The sequence below is a fragment of the Ceratina calcarata genome, unplaced genomic scaffold (assembly GCF_001652005.2).
Source record: "Ceratina calcarata isolate Rehan_Ccalc_2016 unplaced genomic scaffold, ASM165200v1 scaffold250.2, whole genome shotgun sequence".
Classification (NCBI taxonomy): domain Eukaryota; kingdom Metazoa; phylum Arthropoda; class Insecta; order Hymenoptera; family Apidae; genus Ceratina; species Ceratina calcarata.
In genome coordinates, this window is record NW_017147019.1 from 607,874 (window position 1) to 631,981 (window position 24,108).

Genomic DNA, 24,108 nt, shown 5'->3' on the forward strand with positions numbered 1-24,108 from the left:
TGTTCTGACGACTTGAAGTGGATTTAGAATTTCCACCACATCGTTGAATCGACACGTTTGGTAGGTTCGTCCTACTCTACTTTGGGTATTTGTTAAGAGGGATGCTTGTTTGGAGGACCTCTTGTCATTTTCAACAATTCGAGTTGAGCATTTTGCGACATCTTACGAATGGAGAAGATTTCGCTACTTCAAAACCTTGAGCAAACTTTAATTGGGTATTCCGTTTCTGCGAACTCTAAAGCCAGCCCTCTAAAGAGAAATAAATTCACTTCAAAAGTCGGTTCAAACCTTGTCTTACTCCAGAGAGAAGTAATTACAGTGACCCAAAACCATGGGCTTATAATTTAACAAAGTTCATAGTAAAAAGTAGAATTCGTGGACGAGATTCATCGCCGTCATTATGTAAACGCCGTGATCGCTAACAGTGACGTTAATTACGACGACATTGATACCCATCCACGGTATTATCGGTTTTTACTATTTACGTATTAAACGTGCGTCAATTAAAGCGCGGAAGCCCGTTTACTGAGATATAAATTCTACATGGATTCAAATAAAAATAGTACAACCGTCTCCTGCTTCCGGCGAAAGGCTGAACGTATCTGACTCATTTGAATTGCGTTAGCTCCAGAAATTTCAGTGGATTAATTATACAGGCTGAGTCAGTAATAAATACCGTACGATAATTATTTAATAATTTTACTAAAGCACGTGTATGAATTTATTATATATGATTCAAATTATTAAATGAATTTAGCCTTGTACTTGACGATTTTATATTGACTCACCCTGTACATGATAATCCGAGTAAATCGAATTTTGATTAAGTGCGGACCGATCGATAATCGAATGAATATTGCCCGAGCTTTAATCAGCTAATTAAACAATACGGTGACAGCGTGGTGAACGGACACGTTTCAAGCCGGTCCCATTTCATTCTGGTGTCTATTTCCAGCCACTGGGCAGAAATAGATGCATTTACCACTCACCGAGTTATCCGTGTGCTTGGCCGTGTCTACACTTAAATTAGAAATGGTATTGCGTTAAAATACGAAGGTTAAGGATATCACGAATTAAACGATGTTCGGGTCTATCGATAAATCATGGATCCGTGGACTGGCAACGGATCAACGCTGGATATTATATTCACGTGCTAAATATTTCAATTCTCGTATACTTAGTAGCGAGAAAATACATTCTGTCATTGGGACGAGGCGTCAATGTATTCGTCAGAGTTACGCAATTTTGGAAATTCGTTGCCAGAATGCATATACGTGCTCGAACGATCGAGAATCGTTCGTCCAAATCTAATAATCCTTATAGAAAATTCCTGTGTTTTTATCTTTCTTCACTCCGTGTTATACTTGCTATAACGCTAAATAAAAAATTTCAAGAATGGCTCGTAATTTTAAATCCGCTGCCAGAATGCATGTAGGTACCCAAACGATCGAATGTAACAATCCCTGTATAACATTCCCGTAACTTTCGTTTTCCTTCCACTATGCTTTATAATCACTAATTAAAAAACCCCAGGAACGGGTTCTAATTAAAATGGAACACTAGTTTTCAAGAGGAACTCGCGTATCGCGGTCAACTTTTACGCAGGCACACGCGCTGTTTGCATCGAGATCGATCCTCCGTCCGCAATGCAAACAGTAACGCACGCCGCATTACCTTCGAACTTCACGCAATTTTTCTCCACTTCACTTGGCCCAACGAAAAAAGTCAACCCCGAGATACACCTTAATCGAACGATTTTCACTATGTGCTCTCACTCACTTTATGAATGAAGTCGATTTCTTATCGATCCCAGATCGAGGCAGGAGGTAATCGTGGGGATGGATGGGCTGGATTTTTCGTTCTCTCCGTCGGGCCCCACCGACGGAATTCGTGTCGAGGCTCGAGCGGTTCTGCCGCGGTGTCGAGCGGAATGGAGCGAGCAGCGAGCGAGCGGTTCTACCCGGCTATTTTCAGCCTCGAGCCGAGCCCGCGTCGTCTCGCGTCGCGACGCTGTCCGCGAAACAAACGCGATTACAATTATTTCTTTTCTATCATTCATTGAAAATTAAAAGATGAATCATATGACGAGTAGTTCTCGTAAGTAAAACGAACTTCTTATATCAAATAGCTTTAGGCAAAAGATATCAGTGTATGATTTTTAGTTTGCGAATACTTGAATTTAATTTTAAGTTTATGCCTTGTACATTGGCAAGTCGTGTGACTAATACAGCGAAGAATGTTGTGCATTTATATTTACAAATTTCATTGATCTAATTTCATAATTTCGTAATTTGCCACGAAAGCTTGCCAAATGCTTATGAAAATGGAATTCAAGCGCAACACACACCCCAACAGTGAACAGGCGAAACGTTTTCTACGAAACAATCTTTAAAGCTAACCACCGACAGCGAGTAAGCTTGGAAATATCGATCAGCTTCATCGGTTCTCGACTGTTGGTAGTCATTCGTATCTCAGCAGCGAATAAAGTAGAACAGCATTTATTCGGGGGGTACTTTTTATAAAACACGATACTCACCTCGACACCAGATGGCGAGAAACCCCTCACCCCTTTTCGTAATTTCAAATAAGGGTTGAAAAAACAGTGACACAGTTATGTAAAATTTTGTTTATTTCATGTATATATCAAGTTTACAATGAAAATCATCGATGCAATTCTTCTGGCTGAGAGCAATAAATCTTCAGTCTCAGTTTTTTTTTTTTTTTAAACCCTGGGTACCAGTTGATTGACCTGCCTTGATCGATGGTTATTGCAGATTTATTGTGCAACAGCAGGGGGAACATGTGATAAATCCTTCCTGCGTAGCGCGATTTCTGGAGAAAAAAACGTCAGATTCTCGTAAAACAGAATTGATCCAAGTGTCACGCGATACTTTATTATGCGGGCGGGAGGAGCGTCGTTACCTCATTTTATTTACATGCAATCGACCCAAAATGCGGGTCCATCGGCATGCTAAAGTGGCTATAAATTCTTCTTACAAATTAAACGAAATTCGGGGGTCTGAGTCGAAGAAAGTTGGAGGAGAGACTCAAAATGGCAGTAGCCGAGCGTGAAATATCGTTGACAAATGGTCGGGTCCTCGCGATTCTTCACCCGAGCGCGGTAGCAATAAGCCGCGCGTCAAACGCGAGGAATTATTGACTTTATCTGTCTCCGCGCGCCCCTCTTTACAGCTTATAGCTGTAGCGCGGCAAATACGCGGTGGCTTTTTATCGAATATGGCAAACTCACCTAGACAATAAATCGTCTTAACCCGACCCGGGTGATCCCTTTATTGCCGGGAACCCTCCCCCTTCGAACGATCGGCCGACTACTACTTTCGTGCTACTTCGCGCAAATAAATTTGCACCGGCACCGGAGTCTGCACGCGGGCCTCGATTCTCCGCGCCGAAGGAAAGCGTAATTTATTTTCACCCGTCCGCACCGAAGGCAATTGCATCATTTATATACGGGGCCGGGGTTGAAATTTGAAATTAAACCTTTGTCTTGACCGGTGAGATCCTTCGTTAAGGAACTGGCCGGAATTTACAATTCGTTCCCACTAAGAAAGAGCAATCTGAGAATTAAAGAGAATACTCGACGAATCGTCGATCATCTGGTCGAATTGTATTTTTAACTGTTACTATGCGATAACGATGAGCGTATTATTTGCTGGTTCCCAGAGATAATGTTAATGTGGTCGATCGTATTGGGAAAATTAAAATAATTTGGGAAATATTTAATTTACTGAGAATTAATTGTTGTTTCTGTTCAACAAGCTTAAACAGAACTCGATTTATTTGTGTATACATTGATACGAAATCGCGCTAGCGTGTCATTGTGTTTTTGGTTTATACTGTTGTAAAATAATATCGGGACCGGGTAGAAATAAAAAATCTAATTAAAGCCGGTATTATTGTCCTCGTTAATTGGTATCAGGATGCGATTGTGAAACAACGTCCAGTGCTTTAATTAAATGAAGCAAATATAATTCGATAATTGTACAATTGCAGATAGGTTTTCAAGGGGAATAGAATAAACGTTTTTGGAGACGAGAGCTCGCGAGAATGATTTACTGTTTCAGCAAGTAAATCCTCTTGGATGTACGCGACTTCGATTTTGGAACTCGACAAAATATTTTATGACGTCGCAGTTTTTAACCTCGCCGACACAATTTTTTTGGGGTGGTTTTGGGGGGAAAGAGAACAAACGAAACTAGCTATTCCTTCGCGCGATATTATTTACGCGGCGTCGATCAATCTTCCTTTTCAGAGCCGCGTTTTTGACACGGTTAACTGTAATTTCGCGTTGACGGCCGCATAAAAGTGTTTCATTCCCGAAAGTTATCAGGTTCACCGGAGGGACGTTGTCACCGGGGCGACACAGCATATTTAAAGAGATTTCTGCGAGCTGTCGCGAACACTGAATCGGCTGGGTAACGGGGGATCGGGACCGCGGAACTTTCGCGCAAAAAATATCTTTGACACGCTGTTCGACACATGCGAGCCGGCGAGGCGCGAACCAATGCGGGACTTCTACTCAGATTTGTCCAATTCGCGAAACGAACTTTTGACCCAATGGAATATAATGTTCGCGTCAATTCTGCGCGGCATAAATGAAGTGGCAAACGGACTTTGTTGGCCAACTGGAGAAAATAAACCCGAGGAACTGCTAACTGGAATATGAAGTTAATTTCGTACTCGTCAACCGCGCGGGATTAACATATAAATTTGTCAAAATACTTTGTCCCACCGTTACATCTGTCCGAATGTCCAATACCATCGCGGTGGCTCGATTATTTTGTTCCCGTTGATTCGTTACACTCGGCACGCGTTCCCTTTAGATCGCGCGTCCCACGGTCCATTTGAAAGTTCGTCTATGAATAGAAATAAGCAGAGCAATAACTAATCCAATGAATCTCTCGATGAAGCGTCCCGGAAATAATGGCTTCTCCCGTTGTTTCGTAATAACCGGAACTTGCGCATTCTCGGATATAATGTATACGGCGCGTGGCTCCTCGGGGGACGGACCGTCGGTCACCTCCTATGAAATGTTGATCACAGTTTGCTACAGAAACCGACCGCGTCTCCGATTGTCAATCTTCAAACGAACGCTAGCAGATTCGATTACTGCCCCGGACGCGTTCTATCATGTACAAGGATAATTCACGATCTTATCGTTCAATCGATGATACGACGCTGCAGTGACTTGATACGGGCGCTATCTATACGTAGGGAATTTCGTTACAGTAGACGGGAGACATCCCAAAACCCTTAGGCCACATGTAGACGCGCCAGATTGAATTATTTAACCGCGGTTCCCACGACCGGCCGCAAGCCTAATTACGAATAGAGGCGAGTTTAGAAACTGCCAGCCTGCAAGTCCAATTAAACCGTTATTCGTTTCCTCGCTTTCGCCTGAAGATACCTGCACTTCCAACTGCTTCCTCCTATCTAGCAAAGAACTCAGATATTCCAAATTAGTAATTACGAGAGACTACCTCAATTAAAAGATTATTAAATAAATCATACTGTCAATGATGAATAGTTTTAATAAAATCGAACTTCAAATAAACAAGAATTTCACGTATCATCCGATTGAAAATCGTAGACAATCAGTGCGAGTACAAATGAATGGGAAAAACGTGGGATTTAGCGACATGAAGAGGAACAGGGGATTAGGGCAGGGAGCCAAGACGTCGTCGAGTCAGTTCGCTCGGCTATTTAGTCTCGCGCAGTATCTTGAAATCGGCGGTGTTTGTTTCGCAAGCAAAGAAGCACCGCGGCGAATCGAAATGCTCTCCCGATAGCCGGTGGACGCCTGAACCTGTCTTGCGTGTCGATCGTGACCCGTCGAGTCCGATGTTGATCCACTGCGTTGCGAGCTAAAAGCTTCCCGGGCAAACGTGCAACAGAAAGCAGCACGCCCGACGTTAAAACGTGGAATCGTTGGAAATTGTTTGCCCGGGCTGTGAATTTTCTTGAGAGCTCGGGAGCTTTGAAAATTTCGCGGTAAATAATTGCTCAGAAATTACGGCCACTCTCCCGGCATTGTCCTCGTGATCGCCGGAGATACAGCGTTATTATGAAGACTGTTCCTCTTAAAGCTGGTCGTATTTCACTTTATTGTTTATAGCTGTTTTTATATTTGTCTAAAGTGTTTACATTAACGTAGGGAAGGTAAGAAAACGCAACGTGAGGAGTTGAACGATGGTCGTTTTGAGAAATTCGTCACAAAGCTTGGTCGTTTTATTTAGTGATCGCAAACGTAGGATAAAGAATAGATTTTCATGCGCGATAGTGTTTTAATCGACCAACTTCTATCTGGAAACGGTTGTGCGAGACAAAAAAGGAAGAATATAATCCACGCGGGATTTCGGAAGTTCAATTTTCCAGAGAGAACGGCACCTGTAACGGGCAAATCCGTATGACCTTTTTGTTTCGATCTCCCCTGGGAAAACTTCAATTCCTCCCGGCCGCTGAATATTCATTTGATTTTATTAACCACAATTCAAACGTTGCTTTCTCTCGAAACGCCCCTTTTATCTTCTTAGGTTCGCACGCTCGTTTCTCGTCGGGATTAAATTTCGCTTCGATTCGTTTCCCTACCCTTTCTTTTCTGTGTCAAGCATCGTTAACCACTTTGAAAGTAAAACGAAACAAAAGCTATCAAACTGCGTCTCGCTGTTTAAAATCGAACGATTCCACCTGAAGTTTCACCGTGACCGAACTCCTCCCGCAGCTGTTACATCGGGAAAAGTAATTTCACTCATAATCCGGTGAAAAATCATCGATTTCCTTGAAAGCACTCGCACGAATTTACAAGTTTGCCTGCAAGAATTAATGAAAACATTTCATTTTGGCTGTGTAATAAATATATTCCATTCTTTAAACTCATTTTGGATTTGTTAAATTATAATATGATTCGCAACGTGTCATAATGAATTGTATATCGATTTTCGCTGTCAGGTGTCAAAGCATTTTGGTATTTACAGCCTATTGGATCTACTAATAAAGCTATTAATTATTATTAACGTTAATAATTATATTTGTGGGTCTAGTGCTCGCTCAAACGGATCACTGACAATCATCGGTGTTTGGACGCGACGCGAATTGGAATACTATCGAAAATATCACCAGTCGAAATTGGCATTTTAATTTACTCCAAAAACGTTTGACGCGACCTGCAGTGTACATATTTTACATTTGCTCCCTGTTGCTTGTACAATAATGGCGACCTGTACAACATAGTACCCGCAGCTTCGGCGGTCGCTGTAAAACGCTTTTGACCTAATTAAATCGATGGCATGTTTGTGGTTACCAGAAAACTGGCCAGATAAAGGCCGACCAATTCGATTGAGTATTCGCCTTTTTTGTGGATTCCAAATCCCCTTACACATTGTGTAACTTTTTCTTTGAAGTTTATCGTGTTTCAAATTGATGTTTATTATGTAATAGTTGCGGGAGTACAAAGAGAATTTGATATATTTTATCGGAAGACGAACTATACTTTCCTAAGATAATTTACGTCTCGATAAGATTTCCCCAGTTTCTCCAGTATCGTGCGTCTTCTCCTAAATTTTCCTCTTAGAGTAAAGAAAATTCTTTAGTTTAACCGCTCACTCGCGTGACTCCGAGGGCACGGCGAAATAAGCAAGAACAAAAGGGGATCGGAAAAGTTCTGTGGCAAGCAGTTTTTCCGCTTTGGCAGTTCGCAATCTATAGTTTTGAACCAGGGAGTTAACCGCTAAGATATGTGAACTATACTTAATTCACTGGGGTATTGTGCACCGAGCCCGACACGAATTTCACCTCTGTTATCACGATAAGAATTGTGACCGCGGGACTCCCGGAGAACTACATATTTTTCAATATTCTTAATCAATTTGTGTCAGTCAAGCTTTCGAGCCGAATGAGCCAATCCACGAGAAAGAGACTTGAACGACGAATGAGTGGGGTTGTCTCAAAAACGAAATCGTTCGGTTTACTTAAGGGGGCGGATGGGGTGTAGAGACAGCAAAGAGATCGAAAAGTTGAGGAAAGTAGATTTTCTGCTCTCGTCGTTTGCAAAGCGAAGCTTTGAGAGCCGGGTTAACTGCCCGAGTTCTGGAACGACGATGTCCGTTGTGCCCGCGGTACTTAACCCTTGGGGCATTGTAGTCAAAGCGAAATTTCGTGCAGACACCAGTTTCTCCGTTTCCAGTGTGCCAAGGCTGTTGCCACGGAATTCACCGAGACTCGGTATCCAATGGACCATGATATCCTGGAAAACTCGTTTTTGATGAATAACTTTTGGCCGCCTCCTGCCTCTGTCCTAATTTCTACCAGTTCGCAGTTTTTATCACCAAATCGCTAGCTAATTTTTTCTGACGGGACTAAAACTACGAAGTTTTTTTCCAATAATCTAGAACCTTTTATACACGAGTCAAATATGATAAATAATCGTTGACGTCAGTCAAATATAATAAACGGAGATAATGCGCATTTATTCTTATCCACGATGCAAACGCGGGAAGGAAAACAAACAACCACAAATTTATGGTCGGGGCTTTTTGGAAATTCAACCTTAATCCAGATACGAAGTGGGCAAAACACGAAAGCGCGAGCTGCGTGCGAATGATGCATGGAAATAGAAATTCACCGAAAGTAGGTTAATAAGATAACAGCTTTACAGTTTAGCGTTTAGCCGTTTCGTGTGTTATCAATGGATCGCGGTATTCGCGGGTGGGGGGGGGTGAGGGCGAATTCTTCCCATTATTCACGTCACAAAAATTCATTTCACGATGTGTTTTCAACGAATTACTCTCTGAAGTCAATTCTAGAACGGAAACACTTTTCAGTACTTTCGAATCGAAAGACTTTGAAATCAGTCATCAAATTCATTACGAAAGTCGGAGTTCGTCCAAAGTAGTAAATGTTTGACTGTTATTCGACTGACGTCGTAATCAGGTCGAGCTATTTCACACATCCCATTGTCAGCTGAAATGTTTTGTTTAGTAATAGTTCAATTCGTCGGGGGATAAAATGAATCTAAAGGGAACGGCGTGGTAAGTAGATTTTTCTCAATTACGAAACGCGAGCAGAGAGCCACGGCGCGCGGCTTTTATTACGTCGCGTTCGATCGACGCTGCCGGTATAACACAGGCAATTCGAAAAATACGGTATCTTCCGCAAACGGTGGTTTCGGTCTGTGGCAGCCGGTAAAATTGGTTATCGATCCAGCAATGGTCAAGGCTGCCCTGGGAGCGGAACGGCCCGGGGAATTAATAAAACGACCGATAATGTTAATGAGTTCGTTTTAGCAACATTTCATTTATTTTGCTGCCCGGCTGACACGGAACCGCGCCCGCTGTAAAATCCCTTGCCGATTATTCGGTGCCACTTCATCGGCTCTAAACGGGAACCCCTTTTTCCGGTTCCCGTTCGACTTGTTGGAGTGTAAACTCTAGGATTAAGTGGGAACCATAACTTCATTTATGATCCGTAACCACGGATATTGAAAAAGAAACCGCGTTATCCGTGCTTTTATGAAGACAAGAACGTGAGACCGTGTGATATAGTTGCAAGCTCTCGTGATTAAACCGCAAGGAAAGTGATACTGCATCGCAAAATGAAAGAAACGTTATCACATGATACTTGACGCATATTAGACTCTCGCCGGTAAGAAATAATAAAATATAAGGGGAGAGAATGCTTTTACGCTCGTCTTTATAATCCCAGGATTCGTACTTTCTCAGAAACAAAGTAGATACTGTTTACGCTCCGGTTAATTGAAGACGGGGGTAGTAATGCGAGGGTACACTTGCTAATTTATATCTTCATCGGACGGTGAATTGCAAGTACTGCTTTGCGTAATTAATCGACCGATTTGCGAAATTGCGAATTAACGCGGGGCACGTTCCGCGAGGAACAGCGTTGTAACTAGGTGAATGATTAACACTCTTTTACTCCATATTTATTGTTAAAACTATCTCGCGAATGCTGTACATCGGATTTTCTTAGCACAAGTCTATTAACTTTTCTCATCCGGATAAGTAAATAATTTTTATACAAAATCAAATATTCAGTGCTTGATTTTCACAAATGAAATTTAAATATGACTTCGTTTCTACTTATTAAACTATCATAATACTTTTTTTTAACAATCGTATCCAATTTTTGACTCTTAATACATCCGTCTGTTACAATAATTAACAAACATGCGTTATGATAATATCAATTGGTATAGTATTTCATTTTCATTCATTCGATTTCTCTTAGTTTCTGTCGAAACACTTCCGCTATCCTTTGTATAGTGAATAGAACTCGCGAAACACTAAATGTTATAGGTTGCCGCGACCCAATAGGGTGCTGCTCCGCTGGGATTTAACTTCATTTCACATTCAAGGGGGAGCGTAAGCCGGTTCTCGAGTATGGGTGACGACCTTAGTGCATGCACCCCGTTCTCAGCTACTCTCAACATTTCTCTAGAAGAGTAATACGCGTCGCAGTTTTATCACTGAAAAAAGTTCCAGTCAAAGGTGTTTAAAATGCAGTACACAATTAACTAAGGTTACAATTAATCATGCAATATAAGTAATGAAACATGCAAAACAAACTAATGAAGTATCGCATGAAAAATAGAAACTGTGCCAAGTTTAAAGGAAACATTTCATGTACATGAACCTAATACACATAAACTGCCGACATGTTCTGATTTAAGTCGGAATTGCTGATAGCAAATAAAATATTTGCGAACGAGCTATTAAAATACTCAGAATCGCAGGCAGCAAAAAACAGGGGGAACGTATTGCGTACCTCAGTGAGCGTGTAAGAGCGACGTGCAAAGGGTATCGCTTGAAACGCGAATAAATCATCAGTAAACCTGCGTAAACATCGGGAATGGAGCTGGTCGTCTTTTAATAGACGCGGAAGAGGCTCGGTTCAAGGAATTACGACGAGGCCGGTCGTAAAAAATTTCGTGGGTTTTACTGGATCCGCGGAAATTTGATAGCCGGAGGGTCCAGCGTTATTTTACTCTGACAGGTGCATAGCGGCCGCATTACGAGCTGTTAAACTACTATTACGGCATTTAACGCGATGTGCGTCCCGCGGTCGAAGGCTTGCAACATGATTTAATTTGTACACCATAGTAACTCCTACCGGAAGCCGGGAATATTTTGATGCAGACGTGTGTACGTATATCTGACGTGGATTTCCGAAATGTCTGACGGAGGACCATTAAATAATAAAATTGTTCCGAATTCAGAGCAAGAAAGATGAAATTTATTCATCGACCGGAAGATAAATAATTAATGAGAGGGATTGTCTATCGACTACTGACTCTTGCATATTTCTGTAGACGTCCACGGCTATAACACATTCACCTCGCATATAATTCCGTTGCGTCCCGTGGGCAACAACCGCAGTGGAATATCATTTTTCCGTATGAAAGGGCTTAGATCCACGTCTCTCCCGGACTAAATAAAACCTTCATAAGATATGCATGAGACGTGGTGGTACGTGAATCGCGGCATGACAAGAGGCAGTGCAAGATTCGATCGGTTTTCATTACCTGATATATCTTCCGGGGGATTAAAAGTAAAAGAATTACCATTTATCTTCATCAACTTACAACTTCCTCCTTGCATGAGCTCGTCTACGCTTAATCGATATCTGGGGACATTCGTCGAGACTGTCTTCCATCCGCTCGTTCGACCATGAAACTAACATCCTGCAACGGGGTTGCAAGAAACGTCCATTATCGCTGTACAGTTTTTTTACCCACGACAACTTTTTAGCCTAGGTACCGTGAATTCAAATGAAATTCCGCCATCTGCTATTCCACTTAAATTCCGCGTATACCATTAACGATCGTTCGACGATGAATTAAAACAGATGTTTACTTAGGACGTTTGCAAAATAATCTTTTAATATTTCAATTGGGTAGCGGAAAATAAAATTTGAGATCGTAATAAAAACTCGACAGGTTGAGTGAGCGACGATATGGACGAGGATGAAAACGAGTAAGGTAAAAGAATAGTAGGGTATCAACAGTCTGGTAACGGTGCTTTCCCGTCGACGGTCGGGAATCAAAGGGGAAAGTAACGCTGGGAACGTTGGCCAGGTACGAGGCGGAATGGAGAGATAGGGGTAGATTTAAAGGTCTGTTTTCATTGCTATTCCGAATCGTGCGGGCTTCCGCACGGCTTCTATCGTCCTGTACGAAGGCATCGGCCTGATTGGTAAATCTACGGCTGCTCAATGATGCGTTTATTTGCCGGGGAATTAGGGCAGGAAGCGAGACAGAGCGACGAGGAGGACCAGAGGTAACGATTGTAGAACGGGGCGGAGGAAACGGAAGAGGGACCGGGTTCCAGAGAGAGGACACATGGGTAGGTAGGTCGATTCACCCTGCCGGAGGGCCGGCGTACTCCACCGCAATCAGTAAACCTGTAAAACATTGGATTAGGTGGCCGTGCCCAGACCTTGCTCCGGCTTCCAATTTCTACCTAAGGCCTTTCGTTCCTGTCTCGCACTAGCTTATCCAATCGGATTTGAGTTATTCTCATATTATATCTATCGTTGTTGCCGTGTAAAATTCACTGGAAATCTCACGAATAGTAACGTTACGTTCTTCTGTTGTTCCCACGATTTTGTATCGACTCTATTGATTGTTTTACTCAATGCGACATAATAGCGTACGCAGAACAAACGTTTCCTTTCAAAGAAAAAGAAAACTTAATTCAGATTGTAAACTGTTCGGAGTTTGGTATCTAAAATAATCGTTACGGTTGCAATAATTGTTAACCGGTTCTCTCTCAGTTGTCGCTATTATTTCATGTTATTACGCGTGGCTATTCATTCGTTTTTGTTTGACAACGTTACGAAAAGGTCGATTCCATGTTTGCGCTTGACGCTTTGTCCGCACGCGACGTTTGATATTTCCGAATGACGTTCGATATTTCCCAAGAAAATAATAATGCTTCGTCGTGTTTCACTGGATTGCGTTTTTTACTCCTCGCGATCAAAGGAACATTTCGTTTCTTTTAGAAATTCCGAAAGTAACAATGGAAAATCAGGTGTCGCTTTTGTTCGCCATAAAAATTCTCCTCGTTATCATTGTTCCCGTTGGCATGCATCCCGCGCGATATCAACGAATAATTTTTTAACGTCAGGCATTAGCCTCTAGGCGCAGAGTACATTGAAAAGCGTCCTCGTCGTTAAGTCAATGCGTTCGTTGATGAATGATCATGACTTAATGCAACGTCGATAAAGTGATTCATGGAGGAACCTGCGCATAGAAATATTTCGTAGAGATAGGCCGCTCGCATCCGGTGTTTGGCCCGCGCTGAACGATTCGCAATCCCTCCGTATATAAATCGAAATCACGGCTCGTATTTGGAAACTTCCGATTCCAATTTCGATCTACAAACAGGCCCAGCTATTCTTTTCGATTCTCCTGTTTTCACTCTGGCGAGATCCAAACGCTTATCTTTGATATCAGACGCGGATTAATGTCAATTTAAACGAATTATCGCGTCGCGCTTCTTCGAAACTGTTTTATTGAAACTGACTCGATGGTAAAGTTTAAAAGAAGTTGAATAGCATTAAAGTTTCTCGCGGAATGCATAAGCGAAAATAGAAGCGGCCACTACCGTTGTTAACCGAATTATCTCGCGTTCTCATTCCGGATCTGTTTAAATTATTGGAAGAACGATTAAGTGTAATACGATCACTGGACGGTCGCCTGTCAAGAACGACGTGTTCCGGTTACAGTTTGTCATGAATTATTCTTTCTGATGTACAACGATTCCATTGAACACCGTACCAGAGTTTTGCTCCCGATCTTATTGAATGAAATTCTTTCTCGGACGACAACGTTTGCAAGAGTGCTTGAGAATAAAAACCGATGGAGATGGAAAATCTTGCGCGATAAAGCTACGATGGATACGACTTAATAATTCAACAATCGCGATCCCTTTCGTCGCCGAGGCGAGAGGATACGGCGCACAAAAGAACTCTATCTGCTCGCAAGGAGACTGGCTCCCTCCCTCCCTCCCTCAGGAATCAAAGCGGAAAGAAATACCAAAACGAACGGGGTTTTTCGTTCGCATCAATATTTCCAAACAAATCTGCCGGATCGGTATGCGAGCGGTGTCTCTCCCACGCTGATCCCAGCTCTTCTTATCCGTTTCCGCGCTCGGCCCCGAAACACTTTCGGAATCCTCGAGACTGGAGCAAGCACTCGGCAATGTTTTCGTCCGAAATCGTCATACAGCGTCGCGTAATCCGAAAGAGGGTGCGACGGAAGATAGATAGGAAAGAAGAAGAATAAGTAGAAGGTAGAGATAGGAAAAAAGGGTGTAAGGAAGGAAAAGCGGGGGTGGGTGGTAAAATCGTGGGTGCCGGTGGGGGTCGGTGGTACCTGGTGCGCTCGCGCGCCACACCGACGACGTGGAGGCTGATAGCAGCGTGCGCGCAAAACTCCGGCCGTTGGAGAACCGAATGGTGCCGAATGGTATGAGTACCGGTGCCTCGTGTACACATCCTTGCGCACCGTCGCTGGCAGCACCTAGCCTGGTGCTGGTGCCACGACAACGAGCTGCTGCTGCTGCTGCTGCTGCTGCTTCACCCTGTCGCTTCCCAGTGTTGGCGACGGGGGTGGTCGGGGTGGTGGTAGAGGAAAACCGGTGGTGGTGGTGAACGCGATAGTGGGGGTAGGATGTCGGAGGGTTGCTGAAGTTTCCCTAACGCTCGATGGCGTACCAGTGCGGATCGTGATTCTGTGGGACGTGTAGCGTCGCGGCGCTCTACCCTGTATAGCTTCTACGTATCATCCGTCCGATCGACGTGTCGTGGACGTATGGTCGAATCGTAACCGGCGGTCGATACCTCGTACGATGATTCGAGATGAAAATCGCGAAGGGTCATTGCAACGATCGTCACGACGGGTGACGTCGGTGTGTCGCGTGCAATTACATTGTAACGGAAGTGAGGATTAATAGAAGTTCGGAGAAACTCCCGCGCTCGCCAGAGTTAGTCTCTGCGTGTTTTCTCAGTCCATCCCGGGTCTCCTCGCTACCCGCGTTTTTGGCCTGTTTGCGCCGGAAACCGGACGGTGACCGGAAGGTACGAGATGACACGCATAAGAAAAGAATATTTAGAAATTAAATTGTTCACGCGCTCCGATGGGAACGTTCTACTTTCTTTTCGAGCATGTTTTCTATGTTTGTAATGAGACAGGGAGGGAAACGAGGAGAAAGAAAATTGCACGATGATAACCAGAGTGAACCCCTTTTTCATTTCTCTCCATTTTTTGCCTCCTTTTTGTTCTTCCCTCTCCCCATTTTCTGTAATACGTCCCATTGAAAAGTACCGCTCATTTTCTCTCGCGTAATTTTCTGCCCGCTAAAAGTGTGAACGCCCCGGCCCCGCATTGTTCGCTCTTTCACCCGCTAAATTAATGATTCGAATTCGAATTTCTCTACGCGACTTGGTTTAATCGCTCGAAACTGTTGCGTGGCCGTACGCGCGTACAAGCAACGAGCTTTCACAGCTTCTGTGATCCAATCCGGATTCGGTGATTTCTACTCAATGCCTGTGACAAACGGCGAATCGGGAGTCGCGTCGCTTAACGCGAATCCTACATACACAGATCTAATCAGCCGATCAATTCTTCCCAAGCGTATATCGAAAGCTGTGTAACGTGTTTTTTTTTTTATCGATGACGAGGAATCAAATTACTAATTACGCAGCCATGTTTGTTAATCAGTACTTCACTGTGAAACGCTAATAACGTACTTGACGTTACTTGTTTATGCAATACGATATTTCTCATCGACGAGAGCGAATCATCGGTCAGTACGATGATCCGTGACGCGTGAAAAAAAAAAGCAAGAAAATTTATGCATCGTGCCATTTCGAATCGGAAATTGGACAATGCGGACTGCGATCGTTATAACGTAGATTTCGATTCGGCGCGTCCTCCCGGGAGAAATTTAAACGACGCGCGAACCTTGTAAAAAATGAGTCCTTGTCGAATCGAACGCTGGAGAACAATCGAGATCGTGGAGGGGATTGAACGATCGACGATTCACTTTGGCGACGCGATAAACGAATGATTAAAATGTAATTTCCGCGCGAGCTCATAAATTTTTTTAATGGACGAACGAGTTATTAACCCGGGCGTCGTCGTCCGCCGTGTCTCTTTTTTCTTTTATCGGTTTTCATCGTAACTCGGTTCGAACGTTATCTTCATCGTTTCCTTCGGCCGTCGACGTTCTCGTGACGGGGCTCGATATCGGGGGAAAAACGAGAGATCCGATGGTCGCCCATGCGATGCGTCTTCGTGACCTTGAGCACTCAGGATCTCGAGGCCAGATAGTGGCTCGCTCGACCGGGACCGATAAAATTCTCGATCGGGCGGTTAACCAGCGGGCAGAGAACTGGATCCTTCTTCGATCCGCCCCGCCGCGATCTAGACTCCCGATCGCGAGGTGAGGAGAGAGAGAAACTCGTAAAGAGGCCGGCCAGACTCATTGTCAGTGGTATTTCCAATTGGCTCGTTGCGATCTCCGAGGAAACCGGTTCGACGACCGGCTCCGACTCCGATCCTTTTTCTTCTTCTTTCTCTCTTTACCGTGCTCTTCTCCGCCGTGCTCACTCTCCCTTCTGGTGAACGTTTCGACTTCTCTCCGCGTTTGGCTACCAGTCTCTCCGTTTGTGTTTCAGTGTTTACGTACTGCGATCGGAGGAGGACTACGCGCAATTGTGGTCGGCTGCAACTATTCCCGATTCAACAGTTGGAGACGATTTTTCGAAACGGATACCATACGGAGGCGGCGGTGGCGCGTGGAATTTGTCAAACCGTGAAAAATGTTGATTATTATGCTCCACCTTTGATACGGAGCGCGAGACCACGAGAAAGCACTTGCCGAAACTTCTTCCCCTGATGTGCAAACTTTTCTCCGGAGCGATCCAGCCTGAAGATCCTTTTTCTAGTTCTGTGAGAGGAATGGCGTGAAAATCTCGGCGAACCGCTTTATTCCCTCTATCTCCTGGACGTCTGCGAGGTACGCTCGGACGCTCGCCGGAAGAAAGGGGTGCGCCACGATGAATGTTCCGTTTGACGTACGTCGCGAAGGTACGCCTTCCAGGATCGTGTGTGCCAAGGAGACCGAGATTTAAAGACTTCTGGCCGAGACCTCTGCACTCTCCCAAACACTGCCAACGTTGCTATTAACACTGTTACCCGTACTTATACGCGTGATTCAATATTAGTGTCTTTCGTTAAATAAGAAGATAAGTGTAATCTAGTGAATCTGAGGAATCCTCTGGCTAGTTAGCCCGACGTTCCAGAAACGTTCAAGAATTCTGCGGTTTGAAGAAGAAGGTCATCGCGAAGAGGCTCGCTTCCGTAGATCGGCGCAGGCCGCAAGAAAGCGCCTTAAAAGCTTGATTAATTGCGCTCGGAGGCAGCTCTGTGACCGATGCACGCCAACCATGCATCGTTCGGGCTTCGCCTCTAGCTCCAGAAATAGCAGACCGGTCATCGGTTCCAGCAAATCAGAAACAGCTGGCCTCGTGACACTCCATAAGACGATAGTGCATCGCCGTTATTAAAGAGGGACGACGTTCACCGTTTAGTGAAGATACGAATAACAGTTAAAGTCGGAACGAGGTGAAAAACGCGATACACTGTGCTGGAGAATGGGGCGGGAGGGTGGGGTGGTGGGAGTAGGTGATTCAGTACGGAGCGTACGCGGTTAGTATCTGACCGGTCGCGAGAACGTACACAACGCAGGCGGCGACGCGTTCGCTCGCGCGCCCACCCCCTCTTTCAGTGTTTAGAGTGTGTGTCCTTCGCGAGGTCGTTCTTTTGTTAGCTAGTCGGTGCTCCGAGCACGCATCCCAGCGGGGATCGCGTGCCCACGGTGTCCGTGTACTACGACGGCCGCTTAACCGTAAGTGTAACGAAACTTTCTGTATCGTCCTTAGCACGCGTGGTCCGCGCGCGACATGACCCGTGCGAAGGTCGCGAGATCGGGAGTGCGTAACCGGTGTGGCCATCCGCGATTTCGATGATCCATTCGTTCGTTTCGGTTCACGTGAATAGAGAGACGAAGTGCGCACAGGGGACGAATATTGAAGTAGAATCGGATTGGTAACGTTGATCGCAGCTGGCTAAGATCAACGATTCCCGGGCCGTCACCAGCCCGGAGACGAACGTCGTCAACACCATGTGGTGGCTGAGGACGCGGTTTATCTACACCTATTCCCTATGGTTCGTCTTCAAGGCCGCAGCGGTCAGCGGTGTTTTCGGTGAGTACTTGTTTACTTAACTGATCGGTAAAACATTTTATTAGAAAAACGAGTTTTACTGCGCATTAATTCCCGTGTACGTGACACACGATTATATCGTCATGCGCTGGCTTATTTTCACCGTCGAGAGTAACAAGGTTGCACTTCTTTTTTTCTTCGCCGTGCTCTGGGTGCAAAGACTGCGTTACACAAAAACTAGGGCCGCCTTTGTGACACGGTTTCACGCGAAATCGTTCGCTCGCCGAGCTTTTTAATTACCTTTTGCAAATTACACTTTCCCTTTATGCCACCGAGAAACTAATTTCAATTCCCGACGAAATTCACGACTTGGGTTTCGTCGTTCCTGTAAAATTCTGTATCTACGTGGTAACAAGTAGTTTAATAACTCATGTACTATGGATGTTTCTAGTTAGTATTGGATTGTGCTAATAACCGTCACTTTATCGTCATATTCGCACGTCAATTTTCGTCGCACTATTCTTTGCCGATAATTGAAAACGCGTTTTCTCAATGCAATGATTCGCTTTTGAAAATGAGTAAATTAGTACGGAGCGACGCATTGTTACGCGGGATGTCACGTCGATGTCACTCAAATCCTTTCATTGTGGGGGAAAGTCGATGATTTCGGGAAAGCGTGTACACACGAGCATTGGGAGTTAAATTGAACACGTACCATTTTTTATGGATTACTTCCGGCGCATTCTTCCTGCTACAAAAGAGTGGCATCGTATTGCGCGTGTAATTCACTGTCAGCGGCGGTGGCAGCCGCGGCAGCCGCGAAATAAGGGAGCGAACGGGGTGAAACGTAAATAAAAGCTGCCTTTTGTCGAAACGTGAAAACGTGCTCGAGAAACGTCGCCGCGCACCACGCTTATTCAACCTTTATTTCCATAGCGCGATTATTTTTCTTGTCATCTCTCTACTTCGGCTCTCTCAATCGACTTTGAGAACGGGCGAAATTCCCTTAAAGGTCATTAAAATATATCATTTATTCGAAATCGTTGGCCCATAATCGCGATTGTTATCGATCGTTAAACGGCAAGTTCGATTCTTTAGTAGGCACTAATTGCGCTCATGATGAACGACCCGTTGGGCATCGTTCGAACAAAGGATAACCGTAACCTCATCAACGGTAATGCCTCGTCAGGCAGCTGATAAAGCTAACCGTAATGTTCATGAAATGTCTGAACACTGATAGAGGCGTCTCCGTAATTCTTCTTATCGGTTCATTTATATTTATCACGGTACTTCGATACTTGAAATAATTTAACCTGCTGTTTTTTAATTTAAATCTGCACGATTAAAACCGATGGAATTCAGATCGTGTGATTTTTATGTAAAACACTTGCGATGTCAATTTCGAGAATGAAATTTAAATGTTATGCATACGTTCTTGCATAGTACGTGGACTCTTTATATTTGCAAATTCTTGAGGCATAAAATCTATAGTCTAGATATAATGATACCAAGTCCACCTGTAAATATTTTTAACTTTTCATGACAGTAACACGCTCATCAGATCGGACGTGTTTGTCAATTCATAGATATGCGTGGTGAGAGATTATATTACCGCTCAGTTAATCGCTAGCTTACCGCTCGAAATTAATTAGTAGCCGTGGTGAACCACGTTTCGTATGCTTCTAAATACCGTTTGCCATTTTCGGCGTACGACGCACCGCAACAACTGGCTTTTCTCCGTCAATCGTTCACCGCATTGTTGCTACCGTTGAAATTTAAATGTAAAATTCTAATTCTAATTGTTATTCCATAGGAATTTCTATTCCTACGAAGGGCATCAGTATATAAAATAAAAATTGCTTCCGTACTTACAATTAGAGAATTACTTGAAAAATTGCGTGAAGATGTTAGAACGTGCTTACGGTATTCAATTCTGTAATCGCTTATTTTAAAATCGAAATTCTTCCCGATAATGTAAAATTGTAGCAAACGGAGAAAAAATAATAAATCTTTGCGTGCATAATGCAAGGGAATAAACGCGATGATCGCGGGGGTGAATTGCCACGCGGTTACGTCGTCGTTTCGCAGTAAGTCAATAGAATTTCTATTACGGTGAACGTCGCATCTGCGAGCTCCCGCGGAGAGATTTGAAAGTATGTTTCGATTAAAATACAATTAAGCCAGAATTCATAGGGCGGCAAATTAAATTAACATAAATTAGCATCGGGAGCGCCGCCGGTCGGTTCCCTCGTATTAAATTTTATTTATGCGAGGAACGCGGAAGTAATGTGTAGGGAGTAGGGAATCTGCAATTAATGAATGGCCGATATCCACCGCGTTCCAACGCCGTCCTGACCCACCCTCCACGCGATTAACTATGTTTTTACATTGCGTTCACGCTCGGACGGCTCGGGAATTCTCGTTTACGACTCCGTTGAAACGCGTCAGCCTAAGAGAAGTGAAATTTATACTAATTCACGGAAAAACTGCTTCTCATTCACTGTTTTAACATCGGCCACGGAAAGCTGTAGCTGCAAAGTATATTACGCTCTCTCGTTTTACTGCGCGTCGCGATTTCTCTTCTATTTTCATGAATAAGGAATTTTCAATTTGCACCACCGGAAAGAAACCCCGCGCGCGTCAGCTGGGCTTTCTAGTCGCATTTTTACGCGACGATCAAACTTTAAATAAAGGAGAATTCGCGTGCGTACGGATCCATGATGGCCTTTCGTCCTTTAAACGACGCATTAATCTTCTGGACGTTCGATTCGGTCAGATAAATCGAGTTATTGAAACAGGGGTAAATTTTTTGTCGCGCGAGGTTGCTCACCTGGATAAATCGTGAATAAATCGACCGTGCTATTCGTACTGTAATATTTCCAAATTCTGGCAATCACTATTGCATTAACTTTGAATTCGGTGAACGTCACGAGACAGTTATTCCATTCGGGCTATCATTTATGCATTCCAAGGATATATTTGCTCATATTTAACGACAGTTCAACCAGTACATTTTTTATTTGAATTCCATCATTCGCGATCCTAGACATTCTGCGGATGTTAGACATTAATAAAACACGATCGAAAGAAATATCATTATGTTTTAAAGTGACGTGGTAAATATTTTATTTCGCTCAAAAAAGTGTACTAATGGCAAAGAAATCGACCGGTCGTACTTTCCACAAGTCTCGGCGTAGTACTCGGCCGTCGATCATCGATATCAGATAAAATATTTTCAATATCCGCGCTCCGAAACACTGTTTCCAGTTGCAAAACGAAAAGATGTCGCAGATGTAAATACGTTCATGCTGGCAGAGATCGAAATGGGAAATGTACAATACTTAAAGCGCCGCGAGCGGAGTACGCGCTTAAGTCCAACAATCGATTCCGTTTCTGAAGGCGCGCGTCACTACGTTTTGTTCTCCGACTTACACGCGGAAAGAAAACCAGCCGGCTTTAATTACGCGAATGCGTCGTATTAGAATCGAGTAGATATACATGATACAAGGTTCTTGGCCTTTCATTTGTACATTTTCTTTATGGAAGGGAATACTAGGTGCAGTGAATGACTGGAAGAACAAACAGCACTTATTGTAAAGATTTTTATTCATGATAGGATATTTATTTAATACACTGATAAAGCGTCGCATTAATAAAAATAACAATCATTGGTCAAGTGCCTAGTTAGTAGAAATAATAGTAGTTGACGATTAAACCTTGAACGTTCGTCGTTTCCGTTAATCTGGATCGTGAGGGATTTTGGAGTTGGTCGAGATAAGTAGGTATTCTTCAGATAAGTTACGGTGCTCAAAGAATTTCGGGGTGGAATATCGACAAGCCGAGTGATTTATCGTAGATTAACGAGTAATTCATAGATCTCGATATTGGCCGTTATGCCCGGGCCGCATTAGCCTGTACCTATCGGACAAGACACTAAGCGTTATCGATTATGTCATCGAGGCAGGATGGACTGTCTCGGCCCGGAAGGGTAGTACTTGCATCTTACGCTATGCTATATCTCCAAAGTTATTGCCTCGACTTTATTGTTCTGCAGAAAGAACGGTAATCAAAAGTTTATCTCCAGCGATGCCGCGAATGCTAATAAACAAAATTCGTTTGTTTCGCGAGAACTCGGCTGGAATTCCGTAATAAATAAATTCTCGATCAAGTCTTTATCTCGGTATCCCTTCGATTACGAAATCTTTCCGTTGGATTCAGGTCGGTTTCCGAAAGAATATAAACGTTGCTGGGTAGGAAAACTTTACCACGGAACGACTTGGCAAGGGATTCGAGGAACATTAAGCCTTATTGGCAACACGCTTCTTTCTGCAAAGTGTTTTAAACAAGGGAAGTTGAATAGGAAAGCCCGGCCGCGATTGTTATTATTACAAGCATGAATGATTCTCTGGAGAACACAGGCCTCGTTACTCATACAACCTGTTCTGTAGTAATGGTGAACTGAGACGTTCACTTGTTTATCCTTGAGACGCGTAGAACTTGTTCAATCATCTTCTTTCGAAACGCATCTGGTCGGACTTGTTTTCACCGCATTCCGCTACACAGTTTCTTGTTTCCCTGTCAAGCCACCGCAGTTTTAATAAGCGCGGTTCTGATCTCTTAATTCCGATTCGTGTTCAGGTGTATCGGAAAAATATTGAAAGGTGTCGAGTCATTAATACTGACATTGCTATCTAAATTGAAAGATTATAGTAAATCATATGATAAATTATAAATAGTTTCAATAAAATTGCACCTTAACTGAATATAAACAAGTTTCAAGTAATGATTTCAAGGATAAATGAATATACTCTAAATATATTATAAAGTAGAATTTCATACATCATCATGTATGTATTTCTAAAGTATAAGACAAATTCTTTTGATTATTCATTGAAACATAACAAGTTATCATTTGCCCATTGATGTTCTTAGAAAGTCTCGTTCAGTTATACGTCTCGTAACATATTCTAAGATTTACATACGGGCGTGCACGACGAGATACACATTTAACTGCATAGGCAGCGTGCGTGTATAATGGAACGACGGAAGTCGTCGACGGAGCCCTCGCGTGTTAATTATCGTGGGTCCTCTTCAATCGAAAGGCGTCTCGTTAACGCTCTTCTAACGTCGTCTTAATTATCCGTTACCTACTTCCTGCTCACGAATGTTTCGCCGATTGCTTTGCGGTCGTGTTTAATCCAGCTTCGAGGCATTTGAATTTAAAGGACGTGTCCACTGCTGTTTGAGGGGAGGAGTGGTCCCGGTTGATAGAACGCGAAAAACGTGGTCGAACATGTCGGTGTAAGAGATGAAAGTCGGTCATCGAGGTGGATTTTACGTATGCACGCGAAATTTGCCGCCCATTACAAATCTGGTTCAAGTGGTTCGACTTGACAGCCCGCCGGGGCTCAACTGTCGAATGAAGAATAGTACTTTATTCGTGTCCTACATATTAAAGATGTGTCGATAGAATATAGAGTACAAAAATTTAACTCTCCGTAGGAAATCTTATTTGTACCAACGTCGTCTGCATGGTAACAGGTAACCTACCCAAATATCCCATCTCGATGGAACTATGCAGGCGTGTAGAGTGTTAGAAAATATTTGACACATGCTTTTTCATATCAATCCATCAATCGTTTACAGGGTAGGAATCATCCTTACAATAAAAAACGTTAATCTCCTGATATGACGTTTGAGTTTCAGAATCTAGATTTATTTCTAAATCCTTGAAATATCTGCATAGCGAGAATTAAGGATGTATTGGCTATGTAGTCAATCCCAAAAGTTTATGTACCTTAGAAAAACGCATTTCCTATAATTAAAAATAGTGCATTTTTCTTCTAATTT

General features: G+C 43.4%; 1 protein-coding gene across 3 annotated transcripts in view; it reads left to right on the top strand.

Annotated features, from left to right (window-relative positions):
* Positions 1–17,731: 17,731 nt before the first annotated feature.
* The window catches only part of LOC108623082 (tyrosine-protein phosphatase 99A), a 281,109-nt gene continuing 274,732 nt past the window's right edge, over positions 17,732–24,108 (top strand). For all 3 annotated transcript variants that reach the window (XM_018021369.2, XM_018021370.2, XM_018021371.2), the window contains exon 1: positions 17,732–18,300. In XM_018021369.2, the coding sequence (XP_017876858.1) occupies positions 18,219–18,300 (82 nt within the window). In that variant the 5' untranslated portion in view covers positions 17,732–18,218. The remainder of the gene's footprint in view (positions 18,301–24,108) is intronic.